Raw genomic sequence first — 20,009 nt, 5'->3', positions numbered from 1 at the left:
TAGCAGCAGCTCCCAAAGACCCTTAAAATCTTTTTACTAGAAAGCTCTGTAGACATTGTTCTATGCCTAGTTCTCCATAAAATCAATGCATGCTAATTGCACTTCTCCAGAACCTTTTTGCAATATTTATATTTTCTGATACAGCTTGAATTCTGACACTCTACTGAAATTTCTTTTAAGACCCGTTCCAATTTCACAGCATTTTTACATTCTTTGTCTACTTTGCACAGTATTTCATTTACAGCTGTCATATGTTTCTGGACTAACATTCAGCATTTCAGAAGGACTTTAACATTTAATCAGTTGAGTCAAATTTTCTGAGACAGTAGAAAAAGTAAATTTCTGGTACTTTTTTGCCTTATCCAAAACTTTCATTTCTTGAACACTTTTTCTTTCCTGTGTCTCACTAGATTTCTCAGGGTTACTTTTCTCATTTCTGCCAGATGATCTCATCTTCAAAATATAACTAGCCACTCCCTCTAGTGGTTTGGCCTTATCTTCCTGGGTTTCTCATACACTATGTAGTGGGCCTTGCATTCATCAACCATAGCATGTTCAAATGGTGAAAAGCCCATTGGTGCCTACGGTACTTACTTCCCTATAGGCAAACTAAAATAGCAGCCATTCATCTTAGTCTGATCCTGCACTATTAATGAATTTTCACAGCATGCATTTCAGAGTTAGATTAAATATTTCTATAAGGCTGTCTAAGGAGGGTATAGAGTGATTTTTATACTTCTGTCTCAAGAGAATGGTTTCATGAGCTTAAAGTTTGTCCTCTGGCAAGTTATAATCTCCTCTGACATACCAACCCAAGCAAATAATGGGACCAAGGGTATCATAACCTGATGGCTCTTTATGACTCTAAGGGAAAAAGACTTCTAGGTATCGAGTAGCATAGATGTTTATTGCAGAAGTAAAGGCACTGTGAAACAATTCCAGCCCCAAGAACTCCATATGCCCACAGGAAAACGTGGAAAAACTCCCACTCTGTTCCTAATAATGGAATATGGGACTGTCACCATATTCTGAGCTTCATGTTCCCCATTTTTGCTACCCTCTTTTGTCCCTTGAGGAAAAAGTAGGGACGTGTGTCTTTCCTTCAGACTCCTGAATGAGTCCTGTTGTCTCACATCCCTCCCTCTCATTGTCCCTCTCACCCTCCTTCTCCCTCAGGACATCCCACCACCATTAACACCAGATGTCACCAAGCTATTGCCTCATGGATCAAAGGGATCTGACCACAATGTAAAATAGAGAGGAAAAAAAAAAAAAAAAAAAAAAAAAAAAAACACTGCAGTAATGCAAAAGTCCTTAAAAATTTGGGTATGAGTGTTCAGAGCTTTCTTCATCTGTTTTCTCACAAGTCCTCTCATCCATACAAGTTCAGAACATTCTTAGAAAAACAAGTTTTCTAAGCCCTCCTAAATCAGCTCTCCTTACTCCAGTATTTGCATAACAGCATATACTTCTTAAACATCGTTCTTATCCTTGTGAAATAAAAAGAGGAAGGGCAATGAAGTGGATTTGTATAAGCCCTGGTCTCCTCCCACTCTCATCAGTCTTATCAGGAAGGTTAATGATTAATTGGAGCCATCTGCTCAGAGAGTTCCCTCTGTATGGTGAGTTAGATTCTGTCACATATGTTCACACAGTCTGAATAAAATGAGCCCCTCTCCCATGCTTCTTAACAACTTGGCAGAGGGGTAGTAGGGTAGTAGTCTTTCTACTCAAAATGGCTTAAAAAGGAAGTTGCAAAGAAAGTGTCTTTTATAGCTTAGAGAGAATCCCTAGAAAGTTATGGAAACTATTTTAAAGCAAGACTTACCATCTGTCTGTTTAATTGTTATCTTAGAAATAACCAAAACATCGAGTCTAGCTTGAAAGAGAGAGATAAAAAAAAGGTTGGTCTATTAGGTGACTGCAAACTGTCTTCAGGTTAATTTTTACTCATACAATTTAACTGAAAGATTAGGAACTCTGAATTTTTTGTCAAAAGATGTAAACTGATCACTGAAAGCAGATGATAATAAAACCAGAAATATCTTACTCAGCTAACTATAGAAGCACCTTCTTTTGTGTCCAATATTATTTTTTTTTACGTTCTTTCATGTTGCAATGCTCCTGTTTTACCATTTGTCAAATCCTCACAATACACATGCCAAATAAACAGCACATACAAGCAATATGGCTATTTTTATAATTCTGATGCCCTTTAGGCTTTTTCTAGCCCATTCTGTACTCAGAAATCTGGAAATTAGGTGGATTTTAGACTGGCTACAGTACTTAAGAACAAGAAAACTCAGACAATCAACATTTAATCTGTATGCTGGTACTCTTTGATTTATGTCACTGTTTAAATACCACATATCTGCAGTGATAACCGCAATCTACAGCTTTGTTTGAGACCTTTCAGGCTGGAAAGAAAGTTGGGGAGTTAAGGAGATTAGTATTACAAGCCTCTAGCATTCAAAACTCACAAGTCATGCCAGAATATAGTCTTGAATTTGCATATAAAATCAAGAGCTTAGATTTTTTTATTTTTTTTTGCTTTTGTGATCTGAAACATTTTCAAAATCTTTTATGACCAAGAGAAGTAAAAAAGACTTTTAAACGCGTGAGCACTCAAGCAGTCATATAGTTATATGGACTCCATGAACTGATGCATTTAAAAAAAAAAAAAAAAGCATCTTGGAACTTTCTGTAAAACTGCCCTATTTCTCTTTCTTTTTGGGGGACTTAGAGGAGGTCAAATAAAAATATGAAGCAATGAAGCAAAGGCCACAAAAAATGGCAGAATGGAAAGAATTGTCTCTCTGAGGAATTATTCATCCTTCGTGAATACTGGATCCCCAGGGTTGATGCTGCACAGCTGGGGCCAGGGAGCAGCTGCTATTTTCATATATTCTCTCTAACTAATAAAATAATTATTTTTATTCTTAAACAGGATTTTAGGCAGGTGAAAATCACAGAATCACAGAACTGTAGGGGTTGGAAAGGACCTCGAAAGATCATCAGGTCCAACTCCCCTGCCAAAGCAGGTTCCTCGGAGCAGGCTGCCCAGGTAGGCGTCCAGACACATATTCTCTGAATATCTCCAGAGAAGGAGACTCCACAACCTCCCTAGGCAGCCTGTTCCAAGGCTCCATCACCCTCACCGTGAAGAAGGTCTTTCGCATGTCAGTGCGGAACTCCCTGTGTTCTAACTTGCAGCCATTGCCCCTTGTCCTATCCCCACAGACCACTCAGAAGAGGTTGGCTACATCCTTCTGTCCCCCACCCCTCAGATATTTATATACACTGATGAGATCCCCTCTCAGTCTTCTCTTCTCCAGGCTGAACAGACCCAGGTCTCTCAGCCTTTCCTCATAAGAAAGATGCTCCAGGCCCCGTATCATCTTCGTGGCCCTCCACTAGACTCTTTCCAGGAGATCCCTCTCTTTCTTGTACCGAGGAGCCCTGGACACAGTACTCCAGGTGAGGCCTGACCAGGGCACAGTAGAGGGGCAGGATTACCTCCCTTGACCTGCTGGCCACGCTCCTTTTAATGCATGCCAGGATCCCATTCGCCCTCTTGGCCACAAGGGCACGGTGCTGGCTCCTGGTCAACCTGTCGTCCACCAGGACCCCCAGGTCCTTCTCCTCAGAGCTCCTCTCCAGCAGGTCATCCCCCAGAGTGTACTGATACTTCAGGTTGTTCCTTCCCAGCTGCAGGACTCTACACTTGCTCTTATTAAATCTCATTTGGTTTCTTCGTGCCCATCTCTCCAGCCGGTCCAGGTCTCACTGAATGGCAGCACAGCTTTCTGGTGTGTCAGCCACTCCTCCCAGCTTTGTGTCATCAGTGTACCTGCTGAGGGCACACTATTCCCTCATCAAGGTCGTCGATGAAGATGTTGAACAAGACCGGACCCAGCACCGACCGCTGGGGAGCACCACTAGTCACAGGGCTCCAGCCAGACTCTGCGCCGCCAATCACCACCCTCTGAGCTCGGCCAGTCAGCCAGTTCTCAACCCACCTTGCCTTCCACTCATCTATCCCACACTTTCTCAGCTTTGCTATCAGGATGTCATGAGAGACAGTGTCAAAAGCCTTGCTAAAGTCAAGGTAGATGACATCCACCGCTCTCCTTCCATCTACCCAGCTGGTGGTGCCATCATAGAAGGCAATGAGGTTGGTTGAGCACGACTTCCCCTTGGTGAATCCATGCTGACTACTCCTCATAACCTTCTTCTCTTCCAATTCCTTGGAGACGGCATCCAGAACAAGCTGCTCCAATACCTTTCCAGGGACAGAGGTGAGACTGACTGGCCTGTATTTTCCCAGATCCTCCTTCTTGCCCTTGTTGAAAACCGGAGTGACATTGGCTATCCTCCAGTCTTCAGGCACCTCACCTGTTCTCCAGGATCTTTCAAAGATGATAGAGAGCAGTTTGGCAATCACATCTGCCAGCTCCCTTAGCACACACGGATGCATCCCATCGGGAGCCATGGATTTGTGTGCGTTGAGCCCACTCAGACGCTCCCGAACCACTCCCACATCCACCAGGGGGGAGCCCTCCATTTCCCAGACCCTTTGTCCTATTGCCAGGGGCGAGGAGTCCCGGGGGAGTGTCCTTGAAGCAAAGACTGAAGCAAAGAAAGCATTCAGTATCTCTGCCTTCTCAGTGTCTCCTGTTACCAGGACACCCCCCTCATTCAGCAAGGGACCCACATTATCCCTAGTCTTCCTCTTGCTGTTTATATACTTGAAAAAACTCTTCTTACTATCCTTTATCTCTTTTGCAAGCCTCATCTCTAGGTGGGCTTTAGCCTTCCTCATCGTGTCCCTGCAGGCCCTGACAACACGTCTATACTCCTCCCAAGAGGACAGGCCCTTTCTCCACATTTCATAGACCATCCTCTTCCTTTTGATCTTATTGATGAGCTCCTTGCTCATCCATGCAGGTTTCCTGCCCCCCTTCCCCAATTTCCTATTCCTCGGGATGCACCAATCCTGAGCATGAAAGAAGTGCTGTTTAAATGTAGCCCAGCTCTCACAAGCACCCTTGCCTTCTAGCAACCTATCCCATGATATACTCCCAAGCAGGTCCCAGAAGAGGTTGAAGTTGGCTCTTCAGAAGTCCAGGGTAGCAATCCTGCTTTTAGCCTTACTTCCTTTGCCTAGTTCCATCTTGAACTCCACCATCTCATGGTCGCTGCATCCCAAGCTGCCCCCTACTTTCACATCCCTAACAAGGCCATCCCTGTTGGTAAGAACAAGGTCCAGGAGCACCCCATGCCTCGTCAGCTACTCCACCACCTGCGTCAGACTGCTTGTGCCTGGCTGAGTTGCTTTCCCAGCAGATGTCTGGGTAATTGAAGTCCCCCATGAGGACCAGCACTTGTGATTGAGAGGCTACTAGCAGCTGCTCATAGAAGGCCTCATCGACTTCCTCCTCCTGATCTGGAGACCTGTAGTAGACCCCTACCACCATGTCTCCCATACCAGCCCAACCCTTAATTCTTACCCACAAGCTCTACACTTGTCCTTCACCCTCCCCCAGCTGGAGCTGGGTACATTCTAATTGCTCCCTCACATAAAGGGCAACCCCAACCCCTTGCTTCCACAGCCTGTCTTTCCTAAAGAGGACGTAGCCCTTCATGACTGTGTTCCAGTCATGCGAGCTGTCCCACCATGTCTCAGTGATCACAACGAGATCATGGCACCACGACCAAACACAGATCTCGAGCTTATCCTGTTTATTTCCCATGCTCCGTGCATTGGTGTACAGGCACTTTAGGGAAGTAGCAGGTGCAGTTACCCCTGTGGGGATGCACGAAGAAGATACTGGACGGGGGATCGGGAATGCTACCCTCTCTGAGGAGCCCTCAGACAATCCTATGGGAGAGCTCAGAAGTTTTTCCCTGTCTTCCACAGTGACAGAAGTGACAACTTCCCCCAGCCCTTCTCTGTCACCTTTAGCTCCCCTCTCTTCCCCCATCAAACCTAGTATAAAGCCCTGGTAATCAGCCCAGAGAGCTTGCTCCCCAAAACACTTGAACCCCACTTGCTCAGTTGGTGTCTGTCCGTAGCCCACACACCCGGCCTCTCAAAGGACGGCCCAAGATCAAAATACCCAAATCCCTGGTCCAGACACCACTCCCTCAGCCAGTCATTTACCTGTCCTGTTCTGTTCCTTTAACTTAACTTAAAATGCACATTAACTTTTGGTTCACTTTCCAGCCTTTTGTTGATAAGTAAGCTGTTTGTATAGTAGTAGCAGCATCAGTAGTAGCAGCAGCACCATCAGTAGTAACAGTCATCATACAGGCATCTTGAGAGAACACTGCTACATATAGGGATGTATTTCTATGCATGCTTATTTTCTTCCTCCATTACTTAGCAGTAGCCACAAGCTGTGGAAATTATTTCTCTCCTCCTTCATCTATCCTTTGCTGCTTCCCCAGGAGGTTATTCATCAGGTACCTATATTTTTTCCAACGTTTCCAAGGCAGAACTCTGTCCATACGTTGATATAGATCTTACAACATGTTAGTACATATTCAAGGTATACCAGTTGCACCAGGTCAATAGCATGCCAGTCATATGGACAATTTGTACTTTCAAAGTAAAGCAGACACATCCTGGCTGCTTTAATTCACATTTTCCTTTTTTACTTTCTTTTCTTTCTGTGTTTTTATGTGGCTGTGCTGTTTGGTGGAGGATATGGTGGGCCTTTTGCATTTTTGTGAATACCCCTTTTCACATTTGTTTAGTGGAGGCAGCAGAACACACTCAATAACCATGATGCAGTTTTAGCTACATCTCTTGTTGCCTTGAAGGAGTCTCTGTAGTTCCCTCCACTTGGGAAAGAAACAGGACTAGAGGCAGGCATCCTAATGGAGCAACAAGACATGCCCCATGTGGAACAAAGAGGCCATGTTAGAAGCACACTATTCCTGTGCCTCTGCAGGTTCTAGGATTTGCAACAGGGAGAGAAATTCTGCCATCTGCATAGCTAGAAAAGGGGAAAGTTTTCCACTCCTAAAAAGTCGTCATCAGCCTGGCAGCCTATGGAACATGGACATGCAGTGCTTTCCTAAATTAATTCATGTTTGAGGCAGCACATGGGTTGCAGAAGAAACCAGTGTTGACTGGTTTCCCATGTTGCCCATGATGGAAAAGTAATGGAATTGTCTTGAATAAAAATTTTATGCATTATGAAATACTCTATTTTTGGAAAGAATAGCAATGTAAACACAAAGAATAAGAGTTACGAGTTCCATATTTTTCACTGCAAAAAACATAAAAACAGCCTTGTATGTTATTCTTGTCTGACTGTAGTCATCAGATACTCCAATGAATACAAGAAGCCCTTTTATACTGATTTCCTGTTCTCCTTCATTACTTAAACAGGCGTAAAATAATGTATGCCTATAATTGTTCTTATGGGTCTCCAATTGTATTTTTATTTGTTAACCTAAAGAATCAATAAAGATGAATGACATTCATCTCTGAAGTAAATTAACTAAACTTTCTCAAGGTGCACAAGCAATAAATTGTTTTTAAATATTTAAGATGGTGCACTCTTGGAATATTTCTATTTATACTGACACAGATTAAAAAAAAAAAAAAAAAAGTAAAAAGTAGCAATTCAGTAAACACATGGCTCCAGAAGTCAGACACAATTCAATGAAAAAAAAAATCCTGTGTTTGAGATGAATCAGTCAATTATATTATCTGTCTACTCCTGATCGATCTTCAAATATTGTGTGCAGCTGTAAAAAGAAGTTATTTAAAGGTGAAACAAAGAAGAAAATAATTTCCTATACAGTTAGAAATTGCTTTGTATCATGCAATAAATATCACATTATATTTAAGAAAAAAATTTTAAATTATGCAAGTATACATTCTGCTTATAAAAATCCTTTCACCTTTTGTATATTGTGATGAAAGAATAAAAAAATGTGAGAAATACTTCTAAAAAGAAACATTATTTTAATAGTCATCTTAGAAAATGTGGCTTTCAACTGCTTATTCTAGAGAAACCAAAAAGTAATTTCAGTAAATCACTTCAGTTCTTCAGGTTATAATGCTCTTCAAAGCATGTTGTCATGATTTCTGTAACATTACGAGAGCCATTTTAATAAGTATCCTGCCTTTCCATGTCTCCTGATTACCTCTCTGCTTATTTCTTTCATTCCCTTTAAAATTGGATCACATCAAAAGCATAAAGAAAACAGATTATTTCTCTTTCTCTCTCTCTCTCTTTTTTTTTTTTTTTTTTTTTTCAGGAAACAAGAACAATTGACAAGTTTTAACTTAGAACACTGCACCTCAAAAAGCTGAACATAGCATCAGGATGTCTCCTCTACTGAAGTTAAAAGCTGATAATTTATGTTCATCCTACTATATTAATAATCAGATATGAATATATATATACATATATATAGTCCAAAAAAGTCCTGGCTACTCAAAAACTATAGGAAATCAAAATAACGTACCTTATGAAGACTTACAGAGAACACAATAGATCTTTTCTGAAAGACCTCATGTCACAGGATTAGATATTTCTATTTCTACACTCTTTTTATAGGCACGGCAAAAGAGAGAGCAGAATTTCATAGTAACTGTTCTTTTAATTTGATTTCAAGTTCTGGAATTCCAAGAGGTTTTGGCCATTAATATGATTCTTAATTTTCCATTTTCCATTTTGCTATTGATCCCTAACTACATATATCAAGCCCACCAAAATTAGTGCAGCACACAGGAAATGTTAAAATAATGATACAATGACTACAGGCTAGTTTTTAGACAGAATTTCACAAAATAGTTAAGAGAATCCAAGCACACGTCTAACATTGAAAGCATTGAAAATGATTGGAGTCTAATAAGTCAAAACAGAAAACTTTCTAATGTTTTGTCTGCTTGTTAATTGCAGAGGCAGGCTTTCAAATTGTCTGTCCAAAGATGCCTAAGTGATTATTTTGTCTTTTTACACTCATAGTAATTGAATTTCAAGTATGAGAAACGTTCCATATCTGACATTTTCTTTGCTAGAGGTCCCTCCCTTCCTATGCGTCCTTCAACTGCCTTTCACCCTTGCAGACTGATTCTATTAAATACCAAAAGTAGTATCATTAACATTTTCCAATTAAACAGTCTAAAGAAAAACACCATTCTTTGAGAGCCTTTTAAAAATCTCAGTCAAATTACTCTATGTAAGTGGGTGAGAGGTTGTTTATTCATTTTGATGGTATCCTCCAGGCAATAGATGAAACCAATGTATGTTGAAATGGTGCTGGTTCACTGCAGTTGTCTAGTCATGGTACCAATGCAGGAAATTTCTGAATTACTTTATCTGCTGGGAGGAGGGGGAAATTCCATAGACAAATTTATTCCATAATTCTGTATTTCAAGTGTGGTTTATACTATTGCCTTCAAAATTAGATAACAACAGTTCAAAGATTAAAAGGTCTAATAGAAACCTTGCAAACCTTTTATACATTAATATGACAAGGTTTGTTTTTAATTCTGAAAAGAGAGAACAGGAAAAAAAAAAAAGAAAATAAGCTAGAAAATTCAATAAATGCCCACTGATATAAAATCCATCTCTGTGAATCACATAATTTTTATTATCATGACTGTTATTTTATTCTTTTTTATTTGGCTAACACTATAAATTGAAACAGTGCTTCCAAATTCTTTAAAAACAGCTCTCTGTTAAGCAGCTGACAATGTAAGTTGGATAGGTGTGAAGAAGCAGCACATGGTTAAAAAAAAAAATAAAAATAGAATGGAACTCAATAGTGGAAAATTCCTTACAATAAATGTTTTTGAAGGAAAGAGTACTTTAAAGGGACAGGAAAGAGTGCAAGTGAAACCAAGTAATAGCATGTTAGAGGGTATTCCATGTGAAACGGTGTATCTCTACAATATTACATAGCATTGGAAGAGTAATTGCTCTCTAAAATGTGAAGTGTTCCTGATAAAAGCCAAATCTTCTGACTGCTTTGAGAGAAATGTGCACAGTCAGATTAATCTTAATACAGAGATAAGGCATGATTGGGGAAGCTGAAATCAGATGTTGAATCAAACAAAACGAAAAATTAATTGGCAAAAGATAGTATTGGCAGAGAAGAATAGAGCTAGGAACAAGGAGAGAAAAGCATAGATAAAACAGTAGTAAAAGCAGAAAGAACAGTGAGGAACAGAGCTGGAAAAAATTGCTATTATTAATAAGACTTGAGAATAAGTAACATATATTAACAGTAAGAACTGAACACCTCATCTGCTATTGAACTACTCCCAGTTGGATGGATCTCCACTGCCTTTGTATTCTCTGTCTGTATGTCACGTATGCTGTGATCTAAAGTTTTATGTGGGCACATACATTTATGCCTGCTTTACTCCTGGAATTTCTTTTATGCAGAAAGATTTTGTTTAGACTAGCTTTCTGCCCAGTCTTGGAGCAGAGCAAGGTAATTTGAATATCAATTTCATCTGGTACATCTCTTGCACGCTAACAAAGCACATGGCAAAGTGAGCAATATCTCTTTCATTGTGTTCACCTGCATGTGTGTGGCAAAACAGCTGATGAATTAACTCCTTTCTGCCACCACCACAAACAGCAGTTCAGGAGAGGTAAGTGAGGGCAACAGGCCATGCCAGCAGCATTAATGGAAGAAGTAGTCATCTTCTGGTGGAGAGCCAACATGCTTTCAGAGAGCCAGCATCCCTTTCAGGATTAAAAAGCGTTTGCTTGCTCATCCTGCCTGGTTTGACTGGCTGGGAAGCAAAACAACAAGATTATTACCCATGAAGAGAGGACAAAATGAGCAGAAAAGCATCCAAAGGATCGTTGGAAATTTCAGAGAAGGGGATGAAGGGGCAAAGTAGTGTCCCAGTTACTTTGACTGGAGGCCAGGGCCAGGAATTGCCTTTCTCTCCTGGGTTTGCTCTGTGGCTGGGGGCAGGTTCTTCCACTTTTTGTCTCCTTGTCTTCACACCAATAAATTGTGATTAATGATACTCATCAGTTTTGTGGGCATTTTCTGATGCTTAATTAGTAACACTTTTGAAAAGCACAAAGGCACCTGGAAGCATCACATGCTTTTGATATTGCTGTTTGTACATTAGAAAGCCTGACGTGTACAACCATTACATTCAGTATATAGACGGCAGGTTTTGACTGTAGTTAATTCCATAAATCCAGCAGTGTGAGCATTTCCAAGCAGTACACAGAACAAAAGCATTAAGCCAGGCCTGTACATTCTTTGGAACAGGGCCCTGAAAGTCTTCAAGTGCCTTTGTGTGTGGATGGATAGACAGAGTCAGGCAGGCAGGTGGATGTTTGCATGCACAAGGAAAAGACGGCAAGGAAGAATGTATGCTGTATGTATGTGCATATAGTACCTAATAATGCAGTTTTGATTTAGTAACAGCAAATGACCACTCTTAAATCCAATGGTTTGTTTATGAAAGTGCAGGGGAAGGGAGGAAAAGGGAGAAAAAGGAGGAAAAGTAAGATGTGATAGCAACCTGATGTCAGTTTGCATGTTAGCCTGTAGTGTGCTCATGTTTAGGAGGAAAGGGTTGGGCCAGCTCAAGGTGAAGTGCATCTCCCTGGATGTGTTCATACTGCTTACTATTTGTGGGGCACCAAAACATCAGGCTGAGATGAGGGCACAAGGCCGTGGAGCAGGGAGTGAGTGCCAAGCACACTAGCATGGGTGCTGTTGCTACGATACAAGTTTCAGGGTCAGTCTCTGTTTTTCTTCCTTCCTCCCACCCTTTGCTTTTCCCCTCTTATTTGTGCCCATTGCTCTGCCTGAGCCTGGAAGGGGCTACAGGAAGGGGAGCTGATGGGCCTGCTTCAGCAGAGACAGCTCTGCCTGCAGGCCAGAGCTGCTGGTGGGGCAGATGGACACCCATGGGTCACGTCTCACTGTCACAGCACACCAGATCACTTCATGTGATCTGGGTGCATTTGTGTCAAAGAAAGAAGAGGCTTTCGGTTTTAAAGTACCCTAAACTTTTCTTTTCTCCAGACGTGGATGCACTGAAAGCTGTATCACAGACTGCTCTCTGTCTAACTATCTGCAATTCTTTAGACACCTTCAGCTGCAAGTTTTTCAGTCTTTGGTTACAGGTTCTTAACTGCTGCTCATCTCCTGCTGATACTGCACAAAACCTGCCAAAAGTCTTCTTTTGTAGATAGAAGTGAATCTGGATTACTTTCCAAACATTCTGTCAAGAAATTATGCAGCACATAAGCTCCAAAAAGCAGTATTTGTTTTTGTGGCCATTTCTGTACAGGCTTTTGTCTCCTTTTATCCACATATGGTTTGTTTTTCTGAAAAAAAAATAAAATAATTCAAATGTACATTTTAAATAAGGGCACTTAACAGTCAGGAATAGTCCTTTTATTTTATACACAGATCCTAGTGGTTTATTGTGGATGGTTGCTTCATTTTCCTATTGCTTAGCATGAAAAGTAATCTGAGAAAAAAAATATAAAATAACAGGACAAACAATTTTCATACAATTAGGCGTTTCTTTTTAATTATTCATTTCGTTCTAAATGAAGGTGTTGATCTTGTATAGTTGCTATTCAAATCAATGTGCTTGTGCTAATTTAAATGGTAATGTTGACGTAAGTAGGATAATATCTCAACCCCATACTGCTCACTAGTCTGCAACATCCAACATTTTTATCTCCTCTTCTCTCCACAGCACTGCAGTGATAACACTCATCATTGCCAATCAGATATGAATATAGTAGGTGCTTGGAAGAGAGGTTACACTGGAAAAAATGTTGTGGTCACCATCTTGGATGACGGCATTGAAAGAAACCATCCAGACTTGATGCAGAATTATGTGAGTGTTTGCTAGAGTCTGATTTGCTGCTGCATTATTACCGTGCAATAAATTTGCTGCTCATTGGAGGGAGGGAGGAGGGAAGGAAGAAGACTCATACAATGTTTTCCTCAAATTGGAAGGAAAATAGATGAATTTTGATAGTCTGTATTCTTTTAGTTAAGACTATATTCAGCCAGAATGTCTTTAATATCTAGATGCCTTGTGTAGCTGAGTCCTGCGTTTCTGAAGGACCGGGACCAATAAACAGATATTTTTCCTCTTCTCCACAATTATTTTACCTAATATCTTCACACTTGCAGAACTTAAGGAATGGAAATACTCTGCTTTCCAGTTAATGTGAGCAGCTGAAGTCTGTTTTTGACAAATACATTTAGCTAGCAAGACAGTAGCTCTTGTCTCAAAGGCTGTAATGTTAGATGTATTGTTCTATGTGTTCATTTTTAAAGCTAGTTATTGCTGGAAATGATATTAAAGGAAAAGGTTATAACTCAATTAAAAAGAGGTGTAGAATATTTTGTGGTCTTTATAATGAGTCTTTCTAAACTCCAGTGAGCCCCTTCCCAGTTTACAATAAGAGGAGATCAGTGTCCTTTTTTACCATGTCCGGTATTTCATGTCCCATCAGAAAGTTTCTTTTTGCTTGTGGTTCATCATGTTTAAATGATTGTTTTAATATACCTTGGAAGGACTGCATAAGGTGAAGAGAAGTTCCTTCTCTAGTGGGTGACTTCTTGTGTTTGTATCTGAACTTAAAGCTGCTCAGAGTGTCACAACCGTGCTTGCTGGAGTGATTTTTCCTGAGTTTCAGGAATAGGCATTACCCAAAAGCACAAGACCTTGGCACCTTGGCAACCTTATTATTTCTCTGAAGTGACATGTGTGAGCTTTATATTTACACAAGATAAAGAAACAACAAATACAGATGTGTTGAGTATAACCAGTGAAGATGACCAGCACAAGGCATGCATACACATTTAGTCCTGTTAGAGTCATAGGCATTGTAAAAAAACTCTCAACACAGGCTTTTTTCCAGGTAGCATACCATCTTGACAAAACATTTAAGACATAAAGGCAACAATAATATCATTAATAACCCATCAAAAGCTACAGTCTTTTCCACAGTTTAAAGCCATTTATTTTAAATTAGCCACACTTACATCCTTCCCCATGCTGCACGTGGAACTCAGATCTGAAATACATGAGGACTGCATAAATAGAAGTGACAGGCTGTTGCCCTATTTGTCAGTATGTGATTGATCCTAATGCATGCCACATCTTTCTCTTTAATCTTTAAAGTTGTTTAAACAAACAAAGTATTTTACCCTCTCATTGAATGATCCAGATTGTCACTTCATCCCAGTACTGTCCTTCCACTGAATTTAAAGCAGCTATTTATTCCCATACCACCTCCTCTCTCTTTTTCCTCACACCAAGAAGGAATTCCCCCAAAGCAGTACACATTGCTTGTTTGATGACAAATGCCTTCTATATGTCAGATTATTGCTGGTGTGGCTGCAAACAGGAATATTTGAGGTGGATGTGGTAACTGGTTTTGAAAAAATAAGAGATTAAAAAGAACTGCTTGCCATGTCAACACACTGCATGCTACCACATGGATTAACGGAAGCCATACAAACCATCAGATGTTTACTCTATAAACTATTTTCAGCTGTAAGAATCCTGGTAAAATTTGAAGTAGAAATGTGCAGATACCCTCAATATATTTGAAACATTTACACTCCCAAACAAATAGGAATTCAATATATTTGAAGCTGTATTTTTTATATTAATATCCTTAAGAAAATTATATTGTTTCCTGAAACTTCAGTCATCATGCTGCAGATAACTTTTCTTGAATCTTGAAACATTTAGTGAAATCCCAGTTTTGAAAATGAACTCTCTGAAGTTCCAAAAGTTTCTTAGAAGGTTTTTTGGTTTAATGAAACTGCACTTTCTATTTCCTCTATGCAACTGAACTATGGCTTTTCAGAGCATTCATTATTCTCTTCCTTTTTCCAAAGATAAAATAAAATCTGTAAATCCCATCATTATTAAATACATAATCCTTTCCTAAAAAAATGCAGTCATCATAAAACCGCAGGAATGTTAGTTAACCTAATGACTCTCTTGTACAAACCTGCTGAAGAATGTATAGGCTACATGACTCAATGACTAATTAATGAGAAACTGATTTTATTTCTCCTGTTGGCTACAGGATTCGCAGGCCAGTTTTGATGTCAATGGAAATGATTTTGACCCTATGCCTCGATATGATGCCAGCAACGAGAACAAGTAAGGCACTATGACACTCATGACACTTTCAATGTAGTTCCTCAAGTAGAGCATACAAGTTCTTCTGTGAAAGCCGGGAAAACTTGAATCCCCATAAGGCAGCATGACTTGTATTTAAATCTTTGTGAAATATGTATTTATGTCTCTTCCATGCACATTGCATGACACTTACTCTTTGAATGCATTTGGAGCAATCCAAAACCACATAAAAATTAGTCTGAGAGTTCTGGGTGCATGAAAGGAAACATTTTCAATCCCTTTGGGATGCAGAATATAAAGTGGTGGCTCTTACCTTTCTTAGATACTACTTCAGTGAGTTATTGGCAGGTTGTTAAATGTAACAACTGTCTTGGCTTCTGACTTTCTTTAACTTCATAGACTTTGAGTTTTGAAGAAAAAAAAAAAAGTTAGTGGTGATTTACCTTTCTAATATTTTCTAATACTTTCAGTCTTAACCTCATGGAGATTTTACACATAGAAATTTGCTAGAAACCATATAAACCCAGGAATAGCAATTCTGCCTAGTTATGATATCTGTGTCATGTGACTGTCTGAATATATCAGCATGAGTGATATGTTTCTCCTTCAAAGCACTTCCTGGTATTTGTCATTCTAGCTCTGCTCTTTGGATGTACTATTGTGAAGTCTTGGGGACAAACTCACAGGGCTCAGGAAGAGGGCCACCATTCTGTCCCCATGGGTATTTCTAAGTGCAGTTGGTAAAGTTGTTTTACTAGGTACTTGTGCAGTGATTTCACTCGGCAGGCAGCTCAGTACCACAGAGCTGCTTGCTCACTCTCTCAGGGTAGGATGGAGGAGAGAATTGGAAAGGTGGAAGTGAGAGAACTCATGGGTTGGGATAAAGATAGTTCACTAGGCAAACCAAAAGCTGGGCACACAAGCAAAGTCAAACAAGGAATTCATTTGCTGCTCCATTGAGAGACAGGTGTTCAGCCACATCCAGGAAAGCAGGACTCAGCATGCATAGTGGCTTCGTGGGAAGACAAATGCCATCACTCCCAATGTCCCCCTTTTCCTCCTTCTTTACCACATCTTTTATTAATGAGCATGATGTCATATGATATGGAATATCCCTGTGGTCAGTCTGGACCTGGCTGTGTCCCCTTCCACCTCCTGTTGCATTCCTAGTTTCTTCAGTGGCAAGGCAGCACAAGAAGCAGAAAAAATGTTTGACTCTGTGCAAGCACTGCTCTGCAAGAACTGAAAACATCAGCGTGTTAGCACCATTTTCATCAAAAATCCAAAACACAGAATCAAACAAGCCTCTGTGAAGAAAATTACTATTGTCACAACCAAAGCCACGACAACTTGGCATAAAGAAATACCTTTCTGTGGAATTACATGTATTAGAGGAAGGGGATCCTTCTAGTTGTCAACATGCTGTATGTACATACTGTTTCCTTGAGGTCTGGTGTTCTTTATTGTGGAAAGCATTTGATATTACCTGCCTACAGAAGAGAGAATACAGGAGGTGAAACTTTGTTCTTTACAGACGTCAAATGCTTTTGGATACATGTTTTTTTTTTTGTTGTTGTTGTTTGTTTGTTTGTTTTTTAATTTTTATTTTTATTTTTGTTTGGTTTTGGTAGAGTTTTTTTTTTTCTTTTTTTTCCCTTGCAATCTCACAAACTTTTTCCAGAAGAATACAGCAAGAGTGAGCTAACTCACTGGGAGTCAACAGAAAACTTAGCTTGACTGGAGGAAGCAATTGGAGCAATGCTGGACCACACTTTGATGGGAGAATGCTCTTCTGGTCAATATAGGAGGGAAAATACATAAACATGCTGAACAACAGGACCTTATTACACATAGCTGCCGGTTACATATACATGCACTCATCTTACAGTGAGTCTCAAGGACCTGTCGTAGTTGCTTTCATTATATGAAATAAATATGAAAATTAAGGCAAATTCTGCTGAATACTTGCTTGGTTAGTCAGCCTGATCCTTTCTGGTAGGCTGAGATATGAAATCTGTGAGGATTTAACTCTTTAAAAAACATATAAATAAATATACATATATACATGACTAGAAATCCTGTTTAGCATAAAAAATAGTATGTCAGTATTAATCTGAATAGTAATAATAGTTTATTTATTTGGGACTGCAATCAGCATCTGTTCTCATTCAGTTGTTCTTATTTGATGCTGTTTGCTTATTGCCAAATATTTTTGTGTAGAAACAAGTACATGCAAGAACTGTTTCTTCCCCTTTTGCCCCTTAGGCATATCTTTCTCATCCTATTTTCATACAGAATCTCAGTTTACTGAATCATATCTGCCTCTTCTTCACTAGAAATCTCCTGAAGCAAGAGTACCATGAGAGAATATATAGATAAATTCAATAACACCCTTTGCTTTGAAATGTGTAAATATTCTGCACGTGCAGACTAGTTTAAGTTATGCAAGGAAGAAAACACTAATGTGGAACAAATGGTTGAAAGACCCAGTGGCTGTATTGACTCAGTTAAGTTAGTGACAAACCAAAGATTTCAGAACCAGATGCTTGTAATGAAAATGCTTATGCTACATCAAAGTTTTTAGGACATATCCTGAAGACGCACATTCATTGATACAGAGGAATGAATAAAAAAGTCTATAAATTCTTGCTCTTTCAAAAGCTTTTTTTTTTTTTTTTAATTGAGGAATTTCATGTGCTGTTATTATTTTAGCCTTAGAGGTGGGCTGTCATTGGTGTCAAAAAGTTAGAATCAGCAAATGTGCTATAAATGTTTTGGTAGGTAATAAAAGAAGTCTCTGTTTTGGTGTATGATAAGTCTCAGAACTGCCAGCAAGGTTTTTAAGAATATGAGTCACCTTAAAATAGAGTATGAACATAAGATTGTAAATTGTTTGCAGCCCAGGGCCCGTAGGCATTGCGACTCATTTTGCTGCAACAACTAATTTGTGTGGCTGACCACTTCAGCATCAGCCCTAGCTTTGAACTGGTTGTCTGAATTACGGACCCATACAAAGATGCTGGCAGAGCAAAGCTGTGGTTACATGGTCACCTCAAATGGCTGGTGACCTGTACTCCTTACCTCGTGTATGTTCATTCCTCCTGTCTTTCCCAAATCATCATGTAGTTCTCCAGAGTAGGGAACTAATAAAGATGAAAATTGTGCTAGCAACAACAAATTTCATTTTCAGCCAGGTCAAGTAGGTACCTCATTCGGCTCAGCCTGAGGTCAGAGGAGAACTAGACAGGCACAAATAGGGAAAATGAAGCATGGCCTGAACCTCTTACTGTAAAGGCTGGGTTTACTGAGATAAGATGACTGTATGATAATGCCCCAAGCAGCTACAACTGTTGTCCGTGGAACTGCCTGTGATGGGTGGGCAGTTGCTGGCAGTAGCCTCCAAGGAGTTTAGAGAAAAGATGTGACAGTCAGTCTGGCCCTCAGCTGAGTTGCCAGTTTGCATCACAGCACATCGCTCTCCACTACTGTCCTACAAACACACTTTGGGGACTCACCCTGGCTCATCTACATGATGATGCTCCTGTCCCCAGAGCTGGAACATGGTGAGGGTGCACTCAGAGGTCTCCCAGTTCAGTTGGCTTTTCAGGGATTCGCCATCTTTGGCACTGCAAGGACATGATCTCCAGCTGGGAGTCACAGATGAATCTTTTCATTTAGCTAACTACCAAAGCCATCATTTTTTTTTTTACAAAGCATATCCAGAGAAGAAAGGCTGCTTTCTGTATTGTTGCTAGTTAGAGTTTTTTATGTAAGATAACACTGGGCAGATTCATTTCTCCCAGGGATGAAGGATTTGAACTTTCTGACCCTACGTCTCAGGTGAAAGCACTCAGACCCTAGGTTCTGAGGTGAAATGTGATGGTAGGAGGGCAGGCACAGCACTTCATCAGCCTTTTCAGGACCCACGGCTGTCAGTGTAGAATCAGCTGCTGGACACAGAGGTAACAGAACATGCTTTCAGTATAAGGTTACTTGGCTGCCTAACTGCTTAAAGGCTCAATATTTCTAATTATCAGATACACTTAGCCTGGAAAGCAGCACCTAATTACCTTCAGATTGTGAGTCTGTTGATCCTTCCCTAATTCCCACTGGATTCAGCAAAAATTAAATATCTACATAGGCAATGAAAAGCACTGATAGGAGTCTGTCTATATTTTTAGGTGTCTAAAGTGTCTTTAGATATCAGGACAGGAATTGTGCTTATCCAGTGTATGTGGTCATTTGGCACTAGGTATCTCAAGTTGTGCCTGGAATTTGAGGTAACCACAACCAGGGAGCATTCTGAAAGCCATACTTTGCAAAGACTTTGCAATGTGCAGGATCAATTCAGTTGATTCCTGCCTCCTGCTATAGCAACTGAATAACATTGCGTAATGGACATTTGTGTTTTCCAGTAAAGGTGGGGACATATAAATGCACTATCATTTCATGAAATGGTCTAGTTTATTCTGTTTCATTTTGTAACCCAATGTTAAGGGATGGAATCATAGGGTAAAAAGTTCTGTAAAAAATAAGCAGGTGTCTCTGGGCAGCATTGCACAGAGCTGTACGCATTGGGGTACTGGGTCTGTTTGCTAGCTTTTCACTTTTAATTAGTAGTGAATGCTTTCTGTTGCCAAGACTTATTAGAGAGGAAAATGGAATGAGAAAAGAAATAACTGAGGCTTTATGAAGAGACTGTTGATAACCAGAGTGGCACTTTCCAAAATGATTTTTTTGAAGTTAAAACTTCAGTTAAATCTTCTATTAGCTAAAGAGAATAGGAGGCTAGAAAGAAACATTAGATTAATCTTTCAAGGCTTGTAGTCAAAATCAGGGTGGGACGATAGTTTCTTTAACTACTATGGTATGT

At 40.0% G+C, this 20,009-nt stretch overlaps 1 protein-coding gene across 2 annotated transcripts in view; it reads left to right on the top strand.

The window, feature by feature from the left end:
* Positions 1-20,009, top strand: part of PCSK5 (proprotein convertase subtilisin/kexin type 5) — a 256,873-nt gene that overhangs the window by 61,184 nt on the left and 175,680 nt on the right. For both annotated transcript variants that reach the window (XM_084504938.1, XM_084504939.1), the window contains exons 4-5: positions 12,719-12,862; positions 15,081-15,157. In XM_084504938.1, the coding sequence (XP_084361064.1) occupies positions 12,719-12,862; positions 15,081-15,157 (221 nt within the window). The remainder of the gene's footprint in view (positions 1-12,718; positions 12,863-15,080; positions 15,158-20,009) is intronic.

The sequence above is a fragment of the Aythya ferina genome, assembly GCF_964211825.1.
Source record: "Aythya ferina genome assembly, chromosome: Z".
Lineage (NCBI taxonomy): Eukaryota > Metazoa > Chordata > Aves > Anseriformes > Anatidae > Aythya > Aythya ferina.
Note: the sequence above shows the minus strand (reverse complement) of the source record. Positions and strands in the feature narration are given on the sequence as shown.